General features: G+C 49.6%; 1 protein-coding gene and 1 long non-coding RNA gene across 7 annotated transcripts in view; one reads left to right on the forward strand and one right to left on the reverse strand.

Annotated features, from left to right (window-relative positions):
- The window catches only part of TNR (tenascin R), a 78,062-nt gene that overhangs the window by 20,858 nt on the left and 30,298 nt on the right, over nt 1–26,906 (forward strand). For both annotated transcript variants that reach the window (XM_080407522.1, XM_080407523.1), the window contains exon 2: nt 26,292–26,847. In XM_080407522.1, the coding sequence (XP_080263648.1) occupies nt 26,352–26,847 (496 nt within the window). In that variant the 5' untranslated portion in view covers nt 26,292–26,351. The remainder of the gene's footprint in view (nt 1–26,291; nt 26,848–26,906) is intronic.
- The window catches only part of LOC308071711, a 93,734-nt gene that overhangs the window by 20,750 nt on the left and 46,078 nt on the right, over nt 1–26,906 (reverse strand). For all 5 annotated transcript variants that reach the window (XR_013931279.1, XR_013931280.1, XR_013931281.1 and 2 more), the window contains 4 exons: nt 23,032–23,123; nt 19,975–20,154; nt 14,638–19,037; nt 167–14,557 (listed from right to left, as the gene is read on the reverse strand). This is a non-coding gene — a long non-coding RNA (uncharacterized lncRNA). The remainder of the gene's footprint in view (nt 1–166; nt 14,558–14,637; nt 19,038–19,974; nt 20,155–23,031; nt 23,124–26,906) is intronic.

The following is a 26,906-nucleotide window of genomic DNA, read 5'->3' on the forward strand; positions in this document are numbered from 1 at the left end:
TCCTGGCATTGCTAAACCAAACAGAGTACAAAATCTGATAAGCGCAAGGTAGCATTTTTTTCCCCCTGCAGGATACATTATTTACGAAGCTTATCGATTGTGGGAAATAACCCAGGGGCGTTCAAACATGAGCTACATCCACTCTTACACCAGACATGTTAATTACCTGCAAGCTGTTACTGGCTTCTCTGCTGCTGAGCATCACCCGCAGACCAGGAGGGTTTAGGGATGCGAGGAAATGTAGCTCACGAGCTGCTGGATCACACCTTTTCCAGCAGCCTCCTGGAGATGCTGGGAACGGGCATCGCTCTCACTTTAAACCCCATGTGCTGCATCAGTCATCTAAATTTGCTTGCCTTAGCTCCCAGCCATCACTCCCGCTCTGCCTTTCTCCTCTGCTGTAAAGAGCTCTTTAGTATCTTCTTTAGTATTTCCCTGCCTTGACAGTTCTTATAGGAAGTCATGAAGTCACCTCTCAATCTTCATGATAAACTAAGCAGACTGAGCTCTCTAAAGCTGGCAGCTTCCCCATCCTTGGGGAGTTCTGCGACTCTCTCTATAACCACTCCAATCTCTCAATGTCCTCTCAAGGAGCACGGCCACTGGACCTGCTGTCAAAGCACTTGTCCTCAGCTGCATCAGCGCTATGTAGAGGATAAAATGGTACCCTACTCCTCCATGGCACCCTAAATGATGCAACCCACCCTCTGCTGGCAGAGAAGCTTTTTCCCTCCTCTTAGCGCTGATGAAAGAGGTGCCAAACGCTGCTCGTGAGGCACCAGGGCGGTTTCTGGAAGATCAAGGTAGTGTGGGGGAAGCACAGGTGGGTCTGGCAGTTGTCTGGGGTGGACAAGCAGCTGAAACCATGGGGAGAGCAGCACCAGTGGGATGTGGAGCTCAGGGCTGCACCGCAGGAACTTACAAAATTTTGTACCTTTGCAACAAACCCACTTCTACTACTACTACTATCACACCAGATACACTTTTAATTTAAAAGAATGAAGTGTCCTTAGAGTCATTGTCCAGCTCTAGGTATGGAAAACCAGAGTGGGTCAGGGATGCTCCTCCACCCAGGCAGGAAGGGGCACCACCAGCTGGAGGACGTGGTCATACCCATCAGAGAAGCTGCAATGGACATAAACTGAAGGATAATGGAATGATAACATCAGTAGTTAGGGCTGCAACAGAGATTAAATGCTGGGATTACGATGGAGGACAGTGATGGGGTGAAGGCACCTGCTCAGGGCTGATGCAAATCAGTGTAATATCACTGCCCTGAGTCTCAGCTCACACCCCGATACCCATCCCAGCTATGATACTTCAGGGAGAGGAGAATGACCGATAAATGAAGCAATAACAGCAAAAGACTATAAAACCATAATGAAAAATAATTAAAATACAACTATTGGTATGGGGATAATTATGAATGCAGGGAAGGTGGCGGTAACTGCGCTAGGCGATGAAGGCAATGAGGAGCAGGAAAGGCGCGCTGCTGGTGACGGGGCCGATGGAGACACCGACTTGTCTGGATGGAGACGCAGATCTTGAAATTGTAATGGGAATAATTATGACTGTAATGGGGTGGTAATAAAGATAATGGAATCGTAATTGAGGAGGGGATGGCTGTAAAGGAGGAGGTGCACATAACAGCCTTGTAAAGGAGATGATAAGAAAGATAATGGATGGTAATGGAGTTGTTGTTAAAGGTAATGGAGTTATAATGAGGTGACGACTGCGGCAGGTAGAAGGGATGGTTGGTTTAACGAGGACTATGATGCAGAGAGGACTCTATTTCTAATTCATCATGACAGGCAGTGCTGGAGGTGACCATGAGGCTAATAATAACTGAAGGGGTCAATCGTTAAGACAAATGCAGCCACACAACGAGCACAGCAGGACTGCAGTCCCTGGAGATGCAAGGTGGAGGTGCAAAACCTGGGCAGGGGGTATGTGGTGTTGCATCATGAGGTACAAGGCAGAGGAGACAATAAAAAGCACCATGACAAATTATCTGGGCAAGTCCTCTGAGGTTTGCTTTAGTGCAGGGCTGCCCTTCAGAGTCTTGAACCTAGGAGACAGGGATGGGGTGGGGGACAGCAGCTGACAGGGGCCGTGTGCCCCCAGGGAGGGCAGCCCACAGCAACTATGAGGAGCCCCTGCAGCAGAGATGATGGTGACAGGGACCGGCTGATGACCACAGGGGGAGGAATTGGGATTAGCAAGGGCAAGGCTGGCTCTTGCAGCATCAGGACAGACATACAAGCGAACACATCAGCTTGTAGTGACTTGGGCACCTCCACAGGGGGACAATTCAGAAAGCAGTTAATGGCATCATCCACAATGGCAACATCCCATGCAACGTATCTGCTCTTCACCTCCCGCTGAAGCTCAGCCCAAGGTCCCCAACCCTTCCTGCAGAGCAGGTCACCCTCGCACAGCTGCTTGCCACACACCACCAGCCAAGCCCCAGCCTGTCCCCCACCACTCCCCTACCCACCAGCCCAGTTACCCTGTCAGAGGAGAAAATTAGATTGGTTCCACTTGACTTGTTCTTGACAAACCCATGTCAGTCGTTACTTTCTAACCTCATTATCTTCCAGGTTTGTACAAACTGATTGCTTAATGAGTTCCTCTTGCAAGGCTTCCTGTTTTGAAGCCTCTAACTCCGGGGGTTGCCCCACTTCAGTCCCCAGCTTGCCCTGGGCTCCTGCAGTGCTGGAGAAACCCTGAATGCTTCCAGGGTTGGGTTGGCTCTGGCAGTACGCCCAAGGGAGATTTTGGGCAGCCCTGCCAACACCAGCACACCTGGCTGATCTAAACAACCTGGAAGGTCTTCTGCCCACTGAGTTGGGCTCCTGCCCAATATAATCATCCTGTCCTAATTAGCTGAGTGCAAGGAAAGGCTCAAGCAAAGCCCACTCCGAATCCTTTAGTTTTCCTCCTCTATTTAAACAACAACCTTGGGCTTTCCTCAGCTCTCCCTCTCCTTCCTGTGCATTTACAAAAAGGTTTTGCCCAGCCTTAAAACAGCCAGTGCGCTGGAGCTCGTTCTGCCCCTTCACATCTCCAACTTGTAGCTGCCCTGTTGTCCCCATCACCAGGTCTCTGGCCTCAGTTCCCCTTCTCTGCAGCTCTTCTTTGGGTCTGAGGTCCATCAGGTCTCTGCATCACTTCCCTCTTGTTCCTCTGCATCAGGACGGGTTGTTGTGGTGCCCCTAATGCATTCGCTTTAGATAATTGCCAGCTTCCCTGTGCTCTTTAGCCCTTAGATTATCCTCCCTAGAGATGCTACCTACTGGTTCCCTGAGATTTTTGCAGTGCATTATCCTTGCTCTGCTGTTCACGCTCCCTTTCTCTTGGCATTGTGGGATCCACTATTTTGTGACTTATTTCCTGAAATTACCTTCCACTTCTTTCACTCAGTTCTTCTCTGTTAGCCCAAATCAAGCCCAAAATAGCAGCTTTTCCAGTAGCTTTCTCCATCACTGGAAATGAGATGTTGCACTAACACACCCAGGGAACTGAATGGCTCTGTCCTGCTGTATCGCTCACCCTAGAGATGTCCGTGGAGATGCCATTACCACCTGTCATGTAGAGGTACTTTGGGTTTGGAGAGTCCCTCACACCCATCCACCTCATTCTTCTACCTCACATGAAGTCTGTCCCACCAGCTGCACCCCTTTTAAGTTAACCACATTTGATGTAACCTGTTCCCCACCCCTTGCTAACCTTCAGGAAAAGCGCACCCCCATTTTTGGGACACTCCTTTCCTTCATTTTCCTTGCCTGCTTCTCCCCAGCAAGTCACGGAGGGTCCTATGTGTCCTACCAAGTCCCTGTTATTTAAGCCCTAGACTGAACAAGGTACTAAGATGTCTACATCAGCCTGTTTGTTTGCCATGCTCTGCCACACGTGTACAGAAACATTTGCCCTGTTATTTGCTTTCTTGTCCCTTTTCTGATCTCACCACTTATTTTTTTCCTGCCATTTGTTGGCATTTCTTCTGTTTGCCTTGCTGGCATGACCAGGTGCCTTTCCTCATTCAGGGGATTCCAACCTCCCCCCAGCAAGGACTTCTCCATACACATCAAGAGCCTCTGGTTCCGCTGACCCCCAGCCCAACAGCAGATGAGAGCAGTTCTCCACTCCTCACCCACAACCCAAGATGACAGGGAGCCTGTCTCCACCGGCCACCTCTCAGCTCATTTTCACCCAGAACTCCTCAAGACCTTTGCAATTCCACCCCTGCTTCCAGGAGACAGTTTAATGGGTTTAAAGTACCATCTGCACGTGTCCAAGAAGAAGGGGAGAAGTAGTGTCCTTCAAACGCACCTGTAAAATAAATAGAAGAGCTAATAAAAAAAATATATTAAGGGTGAAAAACCTGGAAAAAGAGGAATACAGGAGATTGTACCAGCCTTGGAGATAACCTAGGGACATTTTTGTATCACGGAAAGTCCATTTTCAGTACAGATGGGACTTTTTCTTCTTAATCGCTTTCCCAACAGAAAGCCACCAAGTCACAATAACCTAACCCACCAAAGGACAAAGCAATTGCAAGTCCTTTCTCTGCTAGCTGGTTGCCAAATCAAACTCTGCTAGATAGGGGGGGTGGGGGGAAATACTCTACAACAGGTCTCCCAAAGGGAAAACAGGGAACGAGGGTGAAGGATAGGAGGGGAAATTGGAAAAGAAACACTGCCCAGCTGCAGGATGAACTTGTGCAGAGAGCCCTTAATAACTAACCAGCTCTGGCTGCCTGGGGAATTTAGTAGAAAAACTCCCATTTTTGTCATCACCAGTGACACCAGCCCTGATAAATAAGCTGGAAAATTTGTGGGCACTCATGTCCTAGAGACCAAGGAAGGCAATGGAGCCTTGAAGCAAAACTGGAAGAGTTGGCTTTCACATGCTGTTGCTTGGGAGGTTTGTACTGGGAAGATGTCCCTCATCTCCAGTATAGGGCTGGCCAGGAAGCTCAGGAGGAGTTTGCCTGAGGATTTCAAGGGATCAGGATATTTGCCGGTCATTTTGAAGCAGAGCTGCTTACAGCTGCCTGATATAGGAGGAAAACCTGGAAAAAAAGCCAGAGCAGAAGGGAAAAAAAATGCAAAACCTGTGATAGTGCATGGGAAGGCACCAGCAACACAGAGCTGGAAAGGATCAACACTTTGTCCACCGGCCTTAATATAAAGCGTCTAAGCTGTCTGGAGCCTGCTTTCCTGCAGAGCTCTCTGCTCAGCCGGTCTTTAAGCGCAGGAACAACATTATCCACACTGAGAAATGCCCAGAGGTGAGGTGTCCCCCCAGCCCAGCCCCCCACATTTGCAGATTAGCAGCTGTGATTTCCCTTTAGGGGTGGCAAGATAAAGACAAGGAACTACAGTAAAGGTTGGGGGGAAAAAACTGAGGCTGACCTGATGCTGGCTGGAGAGGGAGACTCGGAGCAGGACTCCTTTTCCTAGTTAACGGAAACCCCATGGAGTAAGGGCTGATCTCTCTTTTTGCTCTCTGCCACCTTCTTTTCACTAAGTTCCCCCAGTCTGGTGTCTTCAGAGCTTCTGGGCAGCAGCCAAAGCCCCTCCAGGCTCCGTGGTGACGCAGGTGACTTTGGCCAGGAAGACAAACCTGGGTGCTGGGGTGAGCGCTGGCTGCAGTAAGGCTTGGTGCTATGGGGTGAGCTGTTGTGCTGGGACCAGAGGCACTGGGGTCTCTAGAGCAATGGGACCACCTCCTGATGGCATTGCATCCTCACACCTCATCACAGGGACACAACCTGCCACTACCGAGGGATTAGTCAGCCTTGAAGTGTGGCAGGAGGATGGAAAACCAGTAATAAGCATATTGTCATCCCCCAGGGAGCTGGCTCCAGCCACAGCTGGTTGTCCCAAGCCTGCAGAGATCATGTTAGCATGGAAAGGCACAGCAAAAATAATAAAATTAAAAAAAAAAAGAATCAACTTTTTCAGGCATTGCATGCTTGCTTTGATCATGCCCTGTGCTCAGCAGCCTTACCCCACATAAGCCCAGCCACCCAGGCCAGCAGCCTGCTGCCAAAGGGAAAAGTCCATAAACATCCCACATGCCCTGCTGCATCTCTCCAGTGTTTTCCCCTCTGCCCAAGCTTGTGAGGGTATCAGCATCTGGGCATAACCTCAGGATGTTGCTGAAATAGTTGGAGAGAAAAGAAAATAAAAAGGGAGATAAAAATTCCCATTATGCAAGAGAAGAAACAGTGTTATTTTGGCTTCTGTAGATGCCCAGCTGTCAGTGCACACTGTTCTAGCTCCCTGAGAAACGGTACCTTGTGGGGAAAATCCTACAGGATGCAATAGCAATGCAGCTAATGGAGTTACCCTGAAACCTGCAGGATTTAATAGCTGGGGATGCTCTTTCTAATAGTGGCTTTAACCATCCAATGTGTTTTTCTTTATGGCAGGGAGAATTATTCTTGCCCTTTCATAGAGCACGAGCCACAAAAACCTGTAAGAAAGCCATTTTCTATTAAGCCCTGTATTGCTTTCAAGGGGGTAAAAAAGCCAGGAAATGAAACTCAAGTGAAGTTTCCCCAAAGTTATAGTTTCTTTTTAATTCTTAAAGTCTTAGAAGGATTTGAGAATTGGACTCTGCACACTTGGCATCCATGGTCATTTAGTTTGGAATGAAATCCAGGTATGTCACAGCCAAGGAGCTCATGGGTCTCACCAGGACCCAGCTTTGGGCTGAACCCAAATGTACATGTTCAGCCCAGGGTTTGCCAGGCAAACAAATTAAGTTTTCATGGTCGTTGCTGTGGTATCCGAGTAGTGAGAAGTCTTGACTGAGTGTTTTATAAAACAATTCGTAAGCAGTGGGCAAAAATCGTCTATTGGCATCCATGTGAAAACTGGGAGTCAAACTGGCTGCTGTGGGAACAGGCTGCTGCAAGCTCTGGTTGTCCTTTCCCCTCGCCTTCCTGGATGACTGTGCCAAAGCCACCAGTGGTGACGTCGCCTCCACATCGATTTGTTGCTGGTGTTGTAGAAATTAAAGACGTGCTCTTTTCAACTCTGAGAAGGTACAATCAACCGCTGTAGATTTCCATGATGGGCATTGCTCACCCTGTGCCTGCACAGATGCGTGTGCATTCACTCCTCCCCCGGGGTGTAAGTTTTCACTTCACCTACTTGTCCAAAGTGTTGCCGTTTGATTTCTTGTCGACTCTTGGACTGCTCAGAGACGTGGGATCTGCTGAGAGAGCTGTGGTGAAGAGCTTGGAAGAAGAGGAGAAAGGGGGTCCTCTGATCCAAAGGAAGAGTCCTGCAGAGATGGGCCTGCCTTGTCCAGGTCCTGCAGCATTACATGTCCCCTCATGGAGTGTGGCATGGTGGCACACATGGTGGGGTGACATCTCTTGCTTCGAGCTCCTCAGTGGGGTTAAAGCTGAGCAGTCACCTCAGTCACACACAGAGACCCCCTCCAAGGGATGCTCTTTGCAGCCTCCTCACTTAGGAATATAAAACAGATGTCACAGCAAGGTCCTGGGGACCTGACACCATCCTGCTAGCACCATGACCAGCCTGCAGCACCAAGCAGAGATACCAGGGGTGCAGGCAGCTGTGCCACAACCCTGCCTGCAGCCAGTGTGAATGGGGTAGAGACACCACAGAAGCTGGTTCTGGTACAGCCAAGGCAACCTGGCTGCCCTTGGCCACCCCTGCCTCTTGGGGAACATGATTTTCCCCACCTGAATGGCGCAAAGCACCAGTGAGACACAGGGGCTGCAGAGCACCGATCAGTGCCAGGATATACCTTATGTGCAGCTGGGGGAAGAGCATCCAAACACTGCTGATGAGCCCAGGACCATGATGTCAGCTCCCACAGCAGACAAACACCAGGACTGGATTCATGAGCCATTTCACCTGGGCATCAGCCCAGTCTGAGTCAGTCTTCAGGCAAGCAGCAGCAGTCCTGACATTGCACAGTCAGGGTTGGGTCTAAAAATAAAATTATAAAGGAAAAAAAAATTATATTCTTTGCTCCAGCCCTGTTCCAGAGCCCCCCAGGGGACACTGAGATTGAGAGGAGATGGCAAAGTCCAGGAGGTTGGAAGCACAGCTCTGGGCTGAACGTGCTGGGTGTGCAGCAACATCAGCTGCATTTCACAACAGAGAGGGAGCTCCCCATGACACCATCTCCTGCCTTCATTTTTAGGGAGGAAAGAAAAATGAAGCAAAGGAAGCATCCAAAAGGCCACGCCAAGTCCCAGGTAGCCGGTGCATAAGGCTGTGACCACCACGCTGTAAATCCTCACCCACATCCCTTGGTTTTTGTGCTGTTGCCACCTCCCCTGCAGGCTCGGCCGCGCTCTCTGGAGCAGCGTATTTGGGTAATTTATTCTCCCCTGGCAAGCTCAGCTCGTGGGTAGCATCTGGCTCTCTGCAAAGGTCACTCTGTTTTCTTAGCATCAGCCTTCCAGCCTGGTTTGGCAGCAGGACCCCGAGACTCACCAAAAACCTGGCTTTGCAGCCCTCCCCTTAAACAGAATAAGGTTACTCAGAAAACAAGTTACCCTGAAACATGGCTCAAGAGATTTCCTTTAAAATAGATATTCAGGCTTCAAGGCCATTTTCCAACTAAAACCATACGAAGCTTAACTTCAGACAGGCTTGGGAGCTGCTCTGATGTGCCTCAGTTTGCCTTTGCCAACCAACACGTTGCTCCAGCAGCCAGACCCGCACTGAAGCCAGGAGCTGGAGCAGTGCCCACAGGATGCTCCACTGCCCTCAACAGGCCTCACAGACACGTTGCCTTATTGCCTGTGATCAGATTTGCTCCCTCAGTGTCTTAACTTGTCCCAGGTCCCATTTTTCTGTGCAATTTGCAATATGGGATGGCTCCTTCCAGCAGCCACAGTACTGCCTCCCAGCCCTGGAAAGCAGGGACTTCCACAACTGATACACTTTTATGGACATTTAAGATTTTATTTAAGTTCCTGATGTCATGGAAGATAGAAAAAAATATTTTTTAACATGCCAAGAAAGGCTGACATGAAATGCAGGTGAGTTTCCTTCACCTATCCCCACCCCCTAGAAAACAAAACAAAACAAAAACATTTAAAGTAGTTATAAGAAAGAATTTATTTTTTTTTATGAGGGTGCCTAAACACTGGCATAGGTTGCCCAGAGAGGTGGCAGATGTCCCATCCCTAGAAACATTCAAGGTCAGGTTGGACGGGGCTCAGAGCAACCTGACCTAGCTGAAGATGTCCCTGCTCATAGCAGAGGGGCTGGACTAGATGGCCTTTAAAGCTCCCTTCCCACCCAAACCATCCTATGAAAACCTTATGCTAACAAGAACATCACTACACACCTGAAGCCAGAGGTGTGCAAGCACAGCAGAGCCACTGGATAAGTGTCAGATGAATGGTCCCTGTTGACATCAGCACTTTCTACTTAAGCTTTTTGGGCTCTCCAAACTAGCAAAACTCTTTGTTTTCAGAGTCAGCTCAACATGAACTTGCATAAGCAGGTCTGCTGCGGGATGGATGGACCCACCATGGGTGGGTGCACCCATGGCCACAGTCCGATGTTGAAGCATTTCCAGAGTCAAGTAACAAGTCATCATCTCTCCCATGTCTCCAAAGCCTACGTGCATCTCTCACCGCCACAAATAAATCTCCAGGCTTTTTCAGAGTTGGATTTGTAACACCGAAGCCTCAGGTTGCGTGTACTCAAGTGTTCCATGGGAATTCAAAGGTCACTGGAGTGCTTTTGAAAAAATATTACTTAAGCTCCTCTGAAAAGCAGGTACTTCAGTGGGGGCTTGATCAGGTTTATAATCACGTACGGAAGCATTATCCCATGGTTTTAGTCTAGCAAAAATGCAAAACATGATACCCAGCAAGGAAAAAACAGAGTTTAAGTTGCTGATGGGGTTTTAAGTCAGTTCAGGGAGAGAGAGCGTGGCAGCTGAAGGGAAGCAGTTCCACAGCCGAGCATCCAGCAGCTCTCCCCATCCAGATGCACTGCATCTAGCTGGAATGAGACCTCTCTTCCAGCTTTAAGAGCCACACTCATCACTTCCCAAGGCAAATCTCCAAGCAAAGCACTCAGAAGAAGCCTTAGGGCACACTGATTACATTTGCCTAACTTGCTCAGGGCAGAGGTTTCCAGTGTAACCGGTAACCCCAAGCAAGGGCAGCCCTTTTGCACTGGGAGCAGGGCAGCAGGCACAGAGCATCGACTGATTCCCCACTGCCTGTAAGACACTTGTCCCTGTGCCCGTGGTTGCACTGCATCCCAAGATGCTTTCCAGAGGTGCTCCCACCTTCACTGTCTGACCAGCTCTTCCAGCAGTTTTCACTCGGACCCAGCAAATGCAGAGCAGCTTTGTCTAAAGACAAATAAATTTTAAAAACCCTCAGAAGGCCATTATAAAAACCATATACCTGCTGGATAACCCTGGCTGCGGCTGTGCCAGCTCAGGGCTGTGTGCTCTAATTACTCTGGAAATCACTGATTTACCTGCAAAATTTCAAAACCAGAACAAACCCTTGATCTTTCTTTTTTTAAAAAGAAACAGTTGTGCCTCCTGGCTTTTGCAAACAAAGAGCATTTTACTGCATTCAGCTGTTCTCCAAGTTTGGTTTAGATGATGCTAAAGTCTGTGTGCTCCAAGGCGCCCATGTTTAGGTCGGCAGGAAGGCTCGTGGGTCACCCAGGAGGGGTAGAAAAGCCTGTGACAGGCACTGGCAGGCTCAGAGCTGCAGGAGTGGCCCAGAGGAGATACCAAAGCAGCTCAGAGACAGAGCATCACCTGGGCACACAGGGAAGTCCTGGCATGAACCAAGCCCACCTCAAACCCACTGATAGGAAACACAGGGCAGGGAGCCAGGTGAGGTAATGAGACCTTCTCACCCTGTCTTCTCCCACCCCATGCTTGAGAGCCAGCTCTGAGGAGCTTAAGATTCAATGTTTATTTTTAAATAGCATTCTTCTCAGGGTGTAAATACTTAAAGAAAATACTTGAACCCCCTCCAAACACGTGGCTTTCCTTACAATTAATTGCTTGGCCCATTTAGCATCCCAACTTTGCTTAGAGCAAGGGATCCACCACACATTAAAAAAAAAAAAAAGTTTACATCAAAAAAAGAGAAAGTTTACATCTTTATATATGCATGAGACACAGAGGACCACACAGGGCACACACTGTAGAGAAGGAAGAACTGCAGAAAAATCAACACAACAAGCACTCCTGAACTCCAGAGCACAGGACTCAGGTCACAGAAGATCAATGTGTTTCCTCCTCCAAGGCCACAGGCAACGTTCAGGCTTCTCAGGGGCCATCACGTGGCAGAGCAACAGCATGTTAATGCACATACTGGAACAAGACAGAAGCAGCACTCCAGGATCCTCTGGTATTTCTTCCACCCGGTATCAAAAGGCAGCACTGCCACGGGCACCCCACCAGACTTCCATGTTCCTCATGGAAGCACAGTCCTTACAGAAAAAGTCAGCTCCCTTTCTTCTCCCTCTTAGCTATATCTCCTATCTATATCTCCTATCTATCTAGAGCATCACTAACCACACTTAGTGTCCACCCAACGCCACAAAACCCCCAGCCCCATCGTTATCATAGATACTCTGCTCCTGAGCTGACACAAACAAGCAAGAACTCAGCAGAGCCACGTGGACCTAAAAGGAGTTGATCAGCCAACCTAATTACTTATGGCTGGTACCACCCCTGTAATTAGCCATCTCACCTGTGAGAGCTGCAACAGCTTTAGAAAGGAGAAACACAGGGTGAAGGAGATGGAATTTCAAAATAACTATCAACAACGCTTGGCATTCCTTTGGTTTCTCCAGAACAGCCAAGGCAGGTGTGTATCTAGCAGACTAGATCCCCTGCCAGGAAACATAATCATATATGAGAATGATTATAATGACTTGCAATCAGAAAACCTTCCATCGGAGCATCCTGCAGCACCGTACAAGCCGTAATGAGTGAAAGCCCTTCTGCAAGGCACACCAGAACACCACAGGTGAAACACCAACCATGCCTTGGCTTTAGGGCACCCACCTATTTGGGCAGGAGGAGATCTGAGCTGAGTACGGGCACTTCCAGCCCTGGCTTGCTGCCTGCCCCTGGCCACATGGTGTTGGCGTCAGCCCAAGGAGGCAATTTGTGATGAAAGCCCAGAACCTGGCAGCAGAGCTCGTCACGTCCACGTGCTGCATGAAAAGCAACATGATTTTTTTTTCCCAGAGCCCTGCAAAACCAAATATTAGACAAAAATACATGTGAAGCTGCTATTGATCTTCCAGCCAAGCTTTGTGTTAAAAGAACATTCTTTTCTACTTACTTCACTTAAAAAAGAAAATGAGGTATCAGAGACATCACAGCTCAATTTTATCTCCTAGAGACCAGCCAAACACCATGTTAGAGGTTGGCAAGGCCAGCCAAGATAGGAAGAGAACCCACCCAAATTTCAGTGTGACCAGATTGTAAAATTAATCTTTTTCCGTAGTTTTGGCAGTGGAGTTGTCCCTGTCACCTGCCCAGCTGAGCACACATCTGAGAAGTCTGTTACAAGGCTTTCTGTTTCCCTTCCTCACATGCATTTTAGCAGAGTATTTTGGACTTTGTGGAAGAGAAGTGTTCTATAGGTAATCCCACCAGAGTACAAGGACTTTGGGTAATTAAATATCTATCTAGAGTGGAAAATTAGACTGGTACCTCTGCAGAGAAATGGATTTCCACCAGCTCATGGTACTGTTCATTAGGCTGTCATCTCAGCATTTCATAGGGAGCTAGCCCTATGTTATCCCCATTTTTCAAAGGGGTTAAGCAGCAGTGGCACCAGCAAGATGTATCCATGGCAAAAGAGCATGGCCAGGGTCAGGGTGGGGGTGAGATACCTGACTGCTGCCGCCCACCCTATCCACTCAGCCACATCAAATGAATTAATTATATCCCAAAAGGTAAAACAATTGCTCCAAAATGGAAATGGCTGTGCCAGAACACAAGCCTGTTTGAAAGCCTCATGGTGACCTGCTCCAGAAGGATGCCCTAACCCACAACAAAACCCAGCTGGGGACATCATACTCATGTGCAAGTTGTTGTCCCCCTCTCAAGGAGGACCACCCTGAAATGTCAGTGGATCTGTTCCTTGCAGCAAGGAACCACCCAAGCCTGTTCCCAGGTGGGATCCTTGCCTTGCCAGTTGAGTGAATAGAGTGTTTTCTGCTGTTTCCCATTCATTTTCCCATGCAGAGCTTCTTGCACAAATCTCTCAAAAGCTTCAACCCCTTTCTCCTACTGCAACAATTTGAACTTCATTAGAACCACAGAGGTCCCACCAGTCTTACCATGATGCATCTCAAGCCTTCCCAGCTGGTAGCCTCACCAGCAGTTTTCGAGGGACGCCTAGCTTCCAGACTCAACAAAAGAGCCCCATTCTCTGAAGTGCCATCCTCCCTGCCCTGCTCAGCAGCCACAGCTTGGAGTTACAGGTAGTGGAGGCACCACAGTGCCTAAAAAAAATGCCTCTGATTTTGAAGAGAAAACTGCAGTTGTGTAGCCCTCATCGCATGGCCCATTGCAGGCTGGTGGTGGGTGGGAGTAGCCAGGGAGAGGCCAGGTCCAGCCATACACCAAGACTGAACACTGTCCTATTTGCTCTGTTTAAAGTGCATAAGAAGCAGTCCATGTCCAACTCAATTAGCAGGTTGAGTCTGCCTAATTTGACAGGGCTGTCCTGCTCCCAGCAGGCATCAAGGGGCGTTTGCTCCTCACTTTCTGCAGGAAAATAGGTTGCAGCCAATAATTCCTTGCTTCCAAATTGCTACGCTCCAACTCTGCAAATATTTTTTGGCCGTTTCCCGTCTTCCCACAGTGCTGCAATTGCTGCCCAAGTGATCTCGTTTCTCAGTTCAGCAAGCCCTGCTTGGATGGCTGCAGCGTGTTATTTATCATTATTTATCCATCCATTCCATAAGAAGTGAAGGAGGGCAGCAAAGGCAGGCACAGAAGTGTGTTTCAACTGACTGTGGTTAATTTTGGCTTAGAGATTGTCAGAGTCTCCGAAATACGAGGTGCTGAGCCAGCCTTCTGGGACATTGGGGACCACAGAAGTCAACCTGAAGATGAATTTTGACCCGTCCATGGAAAGGGTTATATCACATCACTGCCTGTCACAGGCCTGAAGGGGTCTCCTTCATGCTGAGTCTTACATCTCCACACAGTTCTTCAGCATAAAAACAGCCTTAAAATTGATTTTAAGTGCTCGCTGGTGAACTGTCTAACCCCAACACTTACAATACTAGTGGGAGAACTAAAGCGAGCAAAACCAAGCTCTAGCTTAAAAAACATCACAAAGCAGTGGGCTTGCCTCCAAGCTCCCATGCCCTGCACCAGCTCCAGGCTCAATGAAATTATGTTCCGCACTTATATCCACTCCTTAATGAGGTACTTACCTATTATAGGGCAGTAAAACCCCAACCTGACTCAGATCTTTGGCTGGTGCAAGCCCACATTGACTGCAGCTGTTTTCCCTTCCCAAGGATCTTGGGTTTCCCTGCAACAAAAGCGCTGAGGCTATTTCCAGTTCTTCCCCAGGGATGTAAAATGGGGAGAGATACAGATTTTCCCGCTCACCTTCGTTAATACGGTAGCCCAGGTCTTCCGCCAAAGTACAACAGAAGCAAATCTATTTTTAACCAAACCGCTCCAGTAGAAGCCTTCAAGACCTGCTATAAAAATGACTGAAGAATATTATTTCTGGCGTACCTTGATTAAAGCCATTTTATATTCCTCCAGAGGCACTGGGGGGTCTGTGCAGGCACCCAGCCAGCTCCTCAGACCCAGACGTGTCTGTGGCAGCTACCCCAGCTGGCAGGAAGGTATAACCTAAGGAAATCTGGGATTTGGACTGCACATCTCAGCATTACTTGTTGTAGAGGGTTCCCATCCTAAAAGCCCAGCCCAGCTCTGTCCTACCCCTGTGAGCCCCTCTCGCTACCTGGGGCAGACAGGTTCTCAAGGCTTAGGAGAGCCCTGAACCACCATGGCCTCCAAGGCTGGGTGGGTGATCACAGTCCTTCTCTCCCCTATCCCCCCTTGCCCTTTTTCCAGAGCCCAAAAATGAGCCCCTGGAATATTAAGCAATCTGGAGTCTCAGCTTGTTCTTTGGGAAGGTGCACGTTTTTTTCTTAGCTGTTGTGAAAGCAGTTTTTAAGAGCATCAGGGCAGAGAGGCAGGGGGGAATTCTCCCCTTTCTTTTGGCTCCCTAAAGAGACCCACTTGCAGCCCTTATTTTCCTACTTCCACATCCTGAGATGTCAAAAGAGGGAGGACGAGGGCCAAACCCACTGGCTGGGCTGTCCCCTTGCTATGGCTGTTAGGGTCAAAGGGATGGCAAACTGGGGAGAGGAGGGGGTGCGACCGCCTCACGTAACGCCGTTGTAACGGCAGCACGGATTGCAAAGGGAAATCCTTGCTCCCAGCGCTGCACAAGGATGACCAGGGGTGATTTAGCTGGTCATTTCCAACATCCCATCTTTCCTGGGGGATCCACCTGCGGGCAATGCCACGTGCTCTTTGGGAAGCATGCTTGCAGCCAAAAAAGATGTTTCAGAGGAGGACCCGTCCCTACCAAGGGAAGGATGAGGGGCACTGTCCTGGGGTGGGGGAGCCACATCTCCAGCATCAGGCTGGACTGGGGCTGGTGGGTAGGTCAGGGTGCAGCATCCTGGTGTTGGGGTGGTGGGTACGCGTGCGCCAACCCAGGGCTATAGGTCTCCTCTTGGCCATATGTCCCTGACACGCATTAACCTGGGGAGCTTTCCTAAACACAGCACCACCAGTGCGTCTCTTTCCCCCTGCAGTGCCTGGAAATGCTGCCTTCTCTCCGTACACGCATGTGTGGCTCATCAGAAGTGAGAAAAGCCCCAGATTAACCTATCTGACACAACAGAGCCTGTCACTGCCTGCCCTGCCTTCCCTTCTGCGGGAGCAAGCACCCGTCATCCCATTCACCACCTGGAAGGAGGAATACATCCAGGATGTGTCAAACCCAGACCAGCTGCCTGGGTCAGAAAAAAACAGTTATTACTGCAAACTCTATATACATTATTTATCAAATGAAGTCTCTGCAGCAGGACCACAATTCATTACTCCGCTCTGGCTTTCTCGTGCTCCCTTCAGCTGTCTTTTCAATGGGAAATGATAGAAAACATTTGCAGGCTCCTTGTGGTCACTGCTGCAAGGCTGTTCCCCTCCTGAGGAGACCCTGTAGGTCACCAAAAGGGGCCTGGGACAAGCTTTGCCCAAGCAAAATCATCAGCCAGCCCCACCGCAGCAACTTTGCTCCAGCCCCAAATCCATTGCACAAGTACCTACTGCTGCTCTGAATATTCCGGGTGAAATGACAGTGGGAAGGGGAGTAGAAAATATCAATTACTGGAGGGTTCGAACAGCACAAACCCTGCTGCTACCTGCCAGGTTGCATATGCGTGTAAATCAGCTGTAAGATGTGATTTAGTTTGAGCAACATATTAAAAAGCAAGGAAAATCTGAATTTTTTCTAGTGGAGGGGGGGTGCGTTATAAAGCAGGAGGGGGAAAGCCACAGCATGCACAACCCTGATCACATGGCCCTGACCTCTGCTTCATCCCCGCAGTGTAAAAATACACATGTGGGGGGAAAACAAATGCAAAAACACACCAGATGAGCATTTCTTTTCCATTCCCCTGACTTCGGGTCAGGTATAAATGACTAGGCAAACCAAAAAGCAAGTTAAAAAACTGTACTCATTTGACTTCAGCAGGTGGCTTTGCTTTCACTGAAAGCAAACTGAGTTCCTGGGTGCTCTTGCTCAGAGTTCCTGGGGAAAAATGCAGCAATCCCCTAATTATGGTTAAAAAAAGTCGTGATAATAGCAGGGATTTTCCTCTCCTGGTCTGCAGTGCTGTTATCCATTTAAACGTGGTCGCGCCGGCAGCATTCAGAGATTATACAGGGCAATGGAGGTTGCAGCACATCAGATTTCTTCAACATGACTTTCTACTTCGTCGCACACTCCTTCATCTCCATCGCACCGTATGCTCAATCTGTGGCAGGGGTAATGGGTGGCAGCATTTTGGCGATGGAGCATCCCAAGCTGGGCCGTTTTCATTTGCTTCAACTAAGCCCTGAGGAGGTCCGGGTTGACTCGTAGACTCTAATGCAACATGACAGCCAAGCATCGGCTACACAAGCACGAGGGCTTGCTGCTGGCACCCAAGCTGAGTGCTGGGAGCAAACGGGAAAAAAAAAGCCTCGTGCCCACAGCTGAGAACAATCCGAATCCCACCCGCTGGTTATGGGCTGTGAGTTCACAGCATAATTGAGGTGGGACCAATTAACTGTGGAGGCTCTCATGCTTGGTTTTCCCCATGCTGGAGGATGACCGGGAGGATCACCACCCTGACTGCCTATGCATGGATGGGCAGAAAGTGGGATGCCGCTGAGGGAGGAGTGGGAAGGGTTGGCAAAGCCATGGCTGTTAGAGAGGGAGGAGAAAGGAGATTTGACTGTCCTGGGCAGCAGCACCTCTGCAGTATTGTGCCTGCAGGATCCACACCACGCCCACATTCAGCTGGGTCCTACGTTACCCTCCAAAATTAATTACTGGTGCCCCTGCTGAAGATAAAACTGAAATCATATTTATTTTTGCGCTTACATTCCAGTTGCCGTGTAATTAAGTACTGCCACGTAATTAAAGAGGATTTAGAGGGTGTTTACGCCCTGCAATGCTCCATAATTACAGCTAATTCCTCCTTTACGGCTTCCAAGCATCTCCGGTGGAGCTCCGGGAGCCGCCAGGGCAGGCAGAGCGGCTGTCGTGGGGCTCAGAAATGCGTGCACAGCTTTAACGCTGAATGGTGGCATCTCAGAAAGGCCTGGCCCCATCCCAATATCTTCCTTTAGCAGTTTAATCTCTCCCTGGGCATGGGGCAGGAGCGATACCCCCAGGAGCATCATTATGGGCAAACGGTGATGCAAGGGAGAGCAGCAGCAGGAGCCATCCCAGCCTCTGCCCCCAAGCTCTCCCTGGTAAAACTGCTGTAACTCCCAGAGACACTGCATAAGGATTAAATAAACCATTCTGCAACAGAGAGGGCTGCTGAGGGGGGATTTATTTCATAACTGAGTGTGAATAAATATATGCTGTGCAGTGCAGGACGTGATGACCTTTCATGGGTAGGGAGTCCCAAGGGACAGGGCTGTCCCAGCAGTGGGGCAGGCGAGGCCATCTCCAACAGACATCAAATCTTAGTGCTCAGAGAGCTGGGCTACGAAATATTCACCTGCCACAACTCAAATCACACATCCAGCCTTGTAAGTAGGCACGGAAGGGCTCAGCTTTAGCAGCCAGCGACTCCCATTAGGACCTGGGAGTCCAGGTGCCACTTGACCGGGGTGTTACATATAGACCCAGAAGGGAACGTGTCACCCTCCTGCAGGACACCGGACACCATGTTGGTGTTAAAGGATGGAGAGAAGCATCTAACCATGAGCCATGACATGCTGCACCGTGGGTTTGCAGTCTGCACCTGCATCTCAGCATCACCCACGGAGCGCTGGGGCCGGTCACAGCAAAGAGGTACGGGCAGTAGCCAGGCCACTGCCCAAGCCCACTGTTAACAGCTTTTATTACAAAATTAGGCCTCCGCCTTGGCTTTCATTGCACGGTTAGGTGTCCACCTTTGCAAACTGGTCATACAAGTGAATTTTGCACCGAGCAAGTGTTTTTCATGGTGTGTGGTTCAGCGCAGTCGCTTTGAAGGGAGAGCTGATAACGTACCTGCCGCTGCCTGAAAATATATATATATAAGTTAAGACAGGCAGCGTCACAAATTGCTCAGTAAAATGCTGGGATGGGCTTGGATTAGAGCTGGCACCCTTGTGAAAATGAGACTTAGCCTGGTGACTCCCCGGGCTTCACAGGGGAGCAGGTCGGAGGCAGCGGCTGAACGAGACGATGTGAAGCCAGACACGCTGCATCCCGGCTGTACCTGTTAATGGGAAAATGAAATGAGATTCCCCCAAAACCTTTGCGCTAAGCCACTGCCTGCTTTCCTGTGGGAGCTTATAGAGACTATTGATATATGTCGTGGCAATTGAATAAAAGAATATGTAATGAAAGCAAGATATAACGTAGGCTGCAATCATAGAGGCGTACATGAATTATTAAGCTGGCAGCATTTGCAGTCAGTTGGGGGGAACTATAGATTTCTTCCTCCACATATGGTTAGGGAACGCTGGTAAAAGCATCGAAGTATTTCATCCTTAAATAGGTTATTAGTCAGTGGGGTGAAAATCGTTCTCTCTCTGAGGGCTGCTTGGTGGCGGCGTGAAACGACTCGGTTGGGTTTCTCCGGCGCCGTGCAGGTGTCACCTGCTGGTCCTCAGCTCCAGCCCCATGAGTCCACAAGGTCTGACCTTCAGCTAACCAGTGTTATGAGGAGACATGATGCTTTGCTCCTCGAAGCTTTCCACCTCCTTTAATTCTCCCAAAAGCCTGCAACAGGCTGCGTTGTGAGGGAAGACGAGGTTTGCAGTTAGGCAGAGGGTGCAGAAGGGGTTGATCAGGGAGAGGGCTCCGTGTGCTTGCACGTAGCAAGGACCTGCATTCTGCCACAAAGCCCAAGGAACTAATGCAAGGAAAACCCTTTTAAACAGACAAGTTATACATCAGTAGGTTAGTAATAACTGGGAGCAAGTGCTCTTCCCTACAGAAAGCTGCAGGAGGGAATTGGGTCTGCAGGACATGCTGCATCTCTACATCTGCTCAGGAGAGTCCTTCTGGGGCAAATCAGCCTCAATGACACCGAATCTGCAGCAGTTTCAAGCTGCTGAGGAGCTAAGCCAATTATTTCCACTATTTCTCAGTTAGCAACTTGCAACGTAAGTGCTTTCCAGTGAGATGGGCAAACCACAAGAGTTTCTCACCAGATCACAAAGCAAAGCAGAAGCAAGACGTGTGCCTGCCCGTGCATACATCCCCACCTGCCATGGCTGGAGGACTGTGGCACCCAGGAGCGATTTCAGCGTAGAGCCAGTACCGATGCTGATGCACAGGAGCGATGGGTTGCTCTAAACCAGCGAGTATCGCAGCCTCTTTTGGGAGGTCTAAAAAGAAAAAAACAGAGATGGACTTCAGAGGTTCCAATCCACCTCGGTTTGACAGCTGTGTGGTCCCTTTGGAATGGAAGGTGTATGGTGGGACCTGACCAGAGACATCACAGAGCTGAATTTCCTTCCCTGTGAGCCCAGCCAGCGGGAGCAAAGCATCTCGCCATAGCATGGAGCAGCCACCCTCTGCACTGAGTGCTTGGGTACCACGGGGGGGGGGGTTGGGGAGACTTGAAAACTGTCCATCAGGGGGTCTTTTGCCTTATGGGAAACCTCCAACACACTTTTCAACATAAAACCCCAAATAATACACTCGGAGGCCGCCTGCCTGCTTCACGCACCACCATGCCCCGGGCTCGCTCCCACCATCAGCAGCAGTTGGGAGCAAATCCGTCACGGCGGTCTGGCTCCTGCCAGCCGAGCTCTGGCAGGGAACACATCACAGCTCCAATGAGCCAGCCCCGACACAGCTCGGGGACCGCTGGGTGTCAGCTAATATCTGCCCGCTCCTGCTGTGCTGGGGAAGCAGGCAGCGAACTCCGTTTCTCAATGGTTTGTTGGTTGGTATTATGGATGGATGCTGGTGTGAGCTCCAAATAGATCTGATTTTCCAATTTGCCATCTGCACCAAAAGCAGGGTCTGTGGTTCATCCAGTGTTCAGGAAAAGCAGAATGCAATAAATGCATGAAATGCATATATGTACACATATATTTCTGTGTGCTCTGGGTAGATCAAAATGTTTCTCACCCCAAACACAAACATTCACTTCATTTTCACACCTTTAGTGACTACAAAAACAATTCAATGTTTAGTGACTTCAAAAATATTTTAATAAACAATATCTGGCTGGAGAAACAAATGCTTTAATTTTTCAAGTATCTTTCCAGGCAACATAGGGTGGTTGTTTTTAACCAGAGCAATTCACCAAAACTGGCAAGAAAATAGAAATATTGTTGGACCATCCAGATATTAAATTATCTCCAACAAATGCTGGCAGTCACACTTCTGGCATCATCCTTGTTGTGCAGATCTGATGTCCGTGCTCCCACCCTGCAACAGCCCCTGGAGCACAGTTTGCATTTGTTACATTCGTATTGCTAAGCAATAAAAAAAGGGGCTGCAGATGCTGCTGGGGAATATGGTGCTGTATTTCTGGGTGAAGCTGCCCCCCCAAAAAACTGCTGCCACACCATTAATAACTTTCTCGGCACAGCTGCTCTGAGCATCACTGCACGCAGGTTCCCTTTTGCATGCCCAGCACTGAGCCACTCACACAGATACAGCCCATCAGCAAAATGTAAAAATAGCTGAAAATATATAATTGGGGTGGATGCACTGTGGATTTAATAGGGTTTTGCTATTTCTTCCTTTGCTGGCCCATAAGACACAAATCCTGGGTGGAGAGAGGCCATTCGGGAAAGAAAGAGCACGCTTTGCTGTGGTATATGTTTGGCAAAAGCCTTCAAATATTTTTCTCAGTTGTATATTGTGTGTATTTTTATTGAGCATCACACAGAAATTGCAGCAGATTGATTCTTTCACAGCTCCCCAAAGTTGAAATGCTTTGGAGCTGAAAGCTCAGTACCTGACAAACTTCGTAATTAACTTTAATAACTCTTTCATTTAAACTTTAATTCAAACACCCATGTTTCTGGGGGACTGTAGGGAGGGGTGAAAAAAAAAAAAAAAAGTACAGCAAACCAAGGGAAACCAGCTCTGGTAAAGTAAAGCTGCAGCCTCAAGCCAGAGGCAACTGGAGATCCACTATCCTGTCCTGGGAGCCAGCAGACGGAGAGGCACTGCCCCAGCCCAGTGGAAAGCAAAGGAGAAGATTTTGCCATCAGATACCAGGGAAGGGCCAGGCTCAAAGCTGCCTTCGCTGCCCCAGCCAGGATTTCCAAGGCCACCTCCAGAGACAGAGGGAGCAAAGCCACCAGGAATGCCACCAGCTTGGAGTTTTATCTGAACTTGGTGACAACGAAGGCAAAATTTAAAAAAAAAAAAAAAAGATTAAAAAGCACCCCAGATAAATTTGCCCTAACACCACTAATTTTACATGTGAGATGACCACAGTAATTTGCTTCTTTTTCCTTGTACAGGGAGAAAGAAAAAATATATAGTCCTGGATCTGTTTGCTCAGTCAGTGGTTTCTAATGCTTCTGTCACTGCCCATGGGCAGCATGAGCTGGGCTGGGAAGCGCTGGGAGGACAGGAGGATGAGGAACCTCAAGCAGGAACATTAATGCAACTTCTCTTCCCTGACAGACAAGCCTTGAGCTGTCAGACCATGCCTGCAGCCCCGGCACCCCGCCAGCCAAATCCCAGCACTAGCCCGCCCCTGCCAAGCCCACGGTGGTGGTGTCCTTTAGGGAAAAGCAAATCGTTGACAGGAGGAGCAGGAGACAAAGCAGGACCAGATAGGGAATGGAGAGGACAGACCCTGGGAACACATCCACAGATCTGGCAGAGCTTCAGAGCTGTCAGCCCAAGCCTCCAGGAAGAAGCTGAGGATTAATAGGGATGTCTGGCTCAGATGGTCTTCTGTGGGTTGGAGGGCACCAAAGAGCATCCTCCTGCCCTGCAGGACCCTGTGGATTCAGCCTGGTTTGAGCCAGAGACAGCCCAAACCAGGTGACTTTTCACAACTTCACAGAAAAAAGCCCACACAGTGGCATTAAGCCTGATCCAGCACCTAATCGATGCAGGATTACATTTCTTTATTTATTTTCCTTCCATGATCCTGTTCCTAATAATAATAAAACCCAGAAAGCTTCCTTAGCATCGCGCCATGTGGATGCCGCCACCCCCGCAGCATCACCCCCTGCCCAAGGCCACTGCGCTGAGCCGGGCTGGAGGGGGATGCCGTGACTTACCGCTCAGAAATGAGAGCTGGGCAGCATCCCACCGGTGTCCGCCGTGATGAATATACTGATAACGAGATTCAGATCAATGATCCTGGCAGTTTCTACCAGCAAACAAATGGCTTTCAGTCTATGGGTTAGAGAGTCGTTAACTACCCAACCTGCTCACTGTCATTCGTGAGCGATCACCACCCTGTATCTGCTCCCCTCACTCTATCCACCCACCCGTCTCCCACTCCCTCATCCCTGCATCCACCTAGAGCCCTTCTCCCCCATCGCTCGGCTCCAGTTCTGCTCATAAACAGGCTCTGGCATCTGTATCGAGCCAGGCTGGATCCGAAGAGCAGGGAGAGGGAGGATTTCATTTCCCCATGTCTAAGCTGCTCCCGTAATCCTGCAAGGAGGCTGGCTTTGAAGCTCTGGCCCAGCTCGGCGCAGCTGGCTCATCACCACAATTACTTCCACTCCAAGCACACACAAAAAAGCTGAGCGAGAGGCCAAGGAGCAGGTAGTTAGCCCCGAATGCTGACGAGTCAGTCAAAGGCAGCTGGTGCTAATTAGTCCCTGTGCCTTCCCCTGTCACGGTTGCCCCATTACACAGGGACAAGAAGTCTCTCCATGGGTCAGCCAGGGCCACCCAGGAGCCACTGGAAAGCCCAGAAGGCAGAGGAGGATTTGGGTGGTCAGAGTGTGAGAGTGCAGCCCCAAATCGCCTCTTACAGAGCATCGACCCCACTCCCTCCCTCACACTGTCACCTCCAGCGCCCTCCTCCATTCTGTCTTTTGCAAGCATGGCCAGAGCAACCATGGCAGCCAAGGGGAAGGAGGAGAACACCCCGCCACAGAGTTATTTCTGTTTTTCTTGCTTTTCCTAACACTAGAAAAACAGAGATCCTACCGAAGGAGTCCCAGGTGCCTGCTCACAAGAAGCAGGCATTAAGTAGGGCCAGGAAGAGAAGTGCAGCAGAAACATTGTGGTAATATGGGATAACAACCCTGTGAATGCTGTGAGGTGGCTGAATAGTTGTATATTCTGGAGTAACATGATATTGTTGGAGAGAGACCAGTGAACAAATATTTTCATCCAGCAACAGGGCATGGGGGGAGGCATGACCATTTCCCAGGGAGCCGGAGAGTTGCTCCAGAAGGAGAAGAGTCATTACGAGTAAGGGAGAGCAATTGCTCAGGATTATGGCACTGGCAGATACCAGCAGTCAGATGCAGTGAGCAGCCCCGAGCATGGCTCAGCTGTGGATCACAGTCGAACACGGCACTGTTATCCTCTCCCACACCACCCTAAAAAAAACCCAAATACTAAATTGCTGGAGTATTGGCTGGGAGAGCACCCACCCTGCCAGACCAGCTCCCATGGTTTGGAGAAGATCCCAGATGAGTAATTTGGAAGCATCCATCACTGCCCTGCACCTCTGCAGGACCAGCATGTCCTCGCGTGGGGCAGATGTGAAACCCCAAGTCCAGACCCTACAGGGTCTGTACTAAATGCAGTTTGGGAGATTTGGCTTTAGGCAGCTTGCTGGGAACACTCAACCCGCCGCTCCTTTCCACCTCTGTTTCCCAGTTCTAGCAACTGGTATCAGAGCTACTGCAATAGGCAGCTGAGTCAGATCAGGTTGATGTCTTATCTCCTTTTGCCCTCAGATGTCCCAGAAGAAGGATCACGTTGCAGTGGGCAGATGCTGGCAGTTTGCAGCTCTCCATGTAGTGGCCCTTCAAGGCAGGTCCCATTCAAACACGTCACCGCAGCACTCGGGCCTCTGAAGTTCTTGAGGTGTAAAGTCCTTCTTAACCCAGACAGTCCTATGGGCTTATTTGTAGCCTTTGAACCTGTACAAATGGCTAAGCCCTCTTACAGTCTAAATACAGAGTTATTAATGTGACTAAAACCAGAGTTATTAAAGTTAATTATGAATTAGGGCTGGACACTGCAAGAGGCATGTCCTGGCTTTGAGTAATACCTAAACCCCACAACTTCTTGGAGTTTTGGTAATCCTCAGCTCATTGCATCTTTTTACCAGCACTTTAAAGAGCCTGTTGCCCAGATGTAACGTGCCTGCTGCATCTTTTACACTGCTGGTGCAGAAAGAACCACAAAGCACATCTCCAGCGTTCACCAGTCCAGGTCCTACAAACGCAACACAGGTAGGGAACCACAAACAGGGTGATTTACAATCCATCCTAAAATGCTGCAAGAAATCCAATCGAGCATTTGAGCCATTAGCTGGAAATCTTTAATTAGCTGTCCTGACACCGAAGCAAGTGCCAGGGCTCAGCTGAGAGCCTCTAACCATGGCACAATGTGCCCAAGGAGAAGCCACACTCCAGCAATCCCACCTGGCCTGCAGGGAAAGCACAAGGCAAACAGTATCTTTGGGTGCAATGACATTGCAGACACAGCCTCTGTGCTGTCCTGTGACGGACCCGGTGGTGATTCCTCATGGCAAACCACTTGGAGTTAAGTATTGGTCAGCAGATAACGGTCCCAGCAAGAGTAATGGGGCCAAATCCATCCACAGCACAACTGGGCTGGCACTGCTGATTTCAGGCTGGAGATAAATGCGGTTCTCGGAGGCTGGCTTACCATCCAGGGGCTCGCGATCGATACCAGAACAAGAAGTTGTGTTGTCCCAAATCAAGGCAAGGTTAACTTGTAATCCAGAGCATGGGCAGGGTGTGAAGCCACTTTAACGGGAGGGATTTGTCTGCTCAGAGCATGGACCTGAACAAGCTGGAGCCTGCCTGTAATTTAACGGTGTTTAACATCAAGGCTACCGTTCCTATAGCTACTGGAGGAAGCTTAGCAACCCTGGCCGCAGCTCCTGGGGCACAGGAGACAACCGAAGGAGAGTGCAGGGATGTGTCACTGTCACCCATACTTTAACCCTTTGGACCCTACACACTGTACTGATCTGGCACTGAAGGCAGGTCCCATGCAGGGTGTTTCTGCTGAAAACGTGGCTGTTCAATGCTTTGTTAGTACCAGATCAACTGTTTCCTTACACACACACACACAAAAAAAAATAGCAACAAGAATCTGCCTCTGTCACTGTTCAAGGGCTATGGCAGGGTGTCCCCCCAGGTCACAGGCTCCACGTAGGGTTGATTTAGGCTCCATCAACACCAGCAGGACTGAGTGTGCATCAAGTCAGCCCCACATCTCCCTGGATGGCTTTGCCCAGAAGGACTTGCCTCTCTGCACTGAGCACAGTTTCAGGGCTAACACCAAGCATGCTCTTTTTCTTCTGTGTCCCCAGGTCCTCCCCGCGCTTGGCTGACCAAAGCTGGCTTAGAAGGCTCTTCCCTCTCCCAAGAAAATGGGGACTGACAGTGAAAACTCGGTCCTGAGGAACGTGCTCATCAGCTTCAATTTGCTTCTGCTGGGTGCCATCCTCAAGCCTTTTGAGTGCAGGGTGGAGGTGACAACAGAGCCGGCCAAGAGGCCGATGGTGGATGAGGAAGGCGGCCTTGCCAACTGCAGCCCACCCATCAAAGAGCAGCCCATGGTCTTCCACCACATCTACAACATCAACATCCCCCTGGATAGCTGCTGCTCGTCCATGTTCAAGTCTTCGGCCGAGGAGGTGAGTTCAGAAGACGACCGGCTGGCAGAATACGCTGAGCAGACCTCCGACAGCGAGAGCCAGGTCACCTTCACCCACAGGATAAACTTGCCCAAGCAGGCCTGCAAGTGCTCCACCTCCCTCCCGTCCCTGCAGGAGCTGCTGAGCAGAATTGAGATGCTGGAGAGGGAGGTCTCCATGCTCCGGGACCAATGCAACTCCAATTGCTGCCAAGAAAATGCAGCCACAGGTAGTAATGCCATCCTGTTAGCGCTCGCTGGGGACTGAGGGTTCAAGCAAAAGGCAGGA

This window comes from Falco punctatus (genome assembly GCF_963210335.1).
Source record: "Falco punctatus genome assembly, chromosome: 11".
Taxonomy (NCBI): domain Eukaryota; kingdom Metazoa; phylum Chordata; class Aves; order Falconiformes; family Falconidae; genus Falco; species Falco punctatus.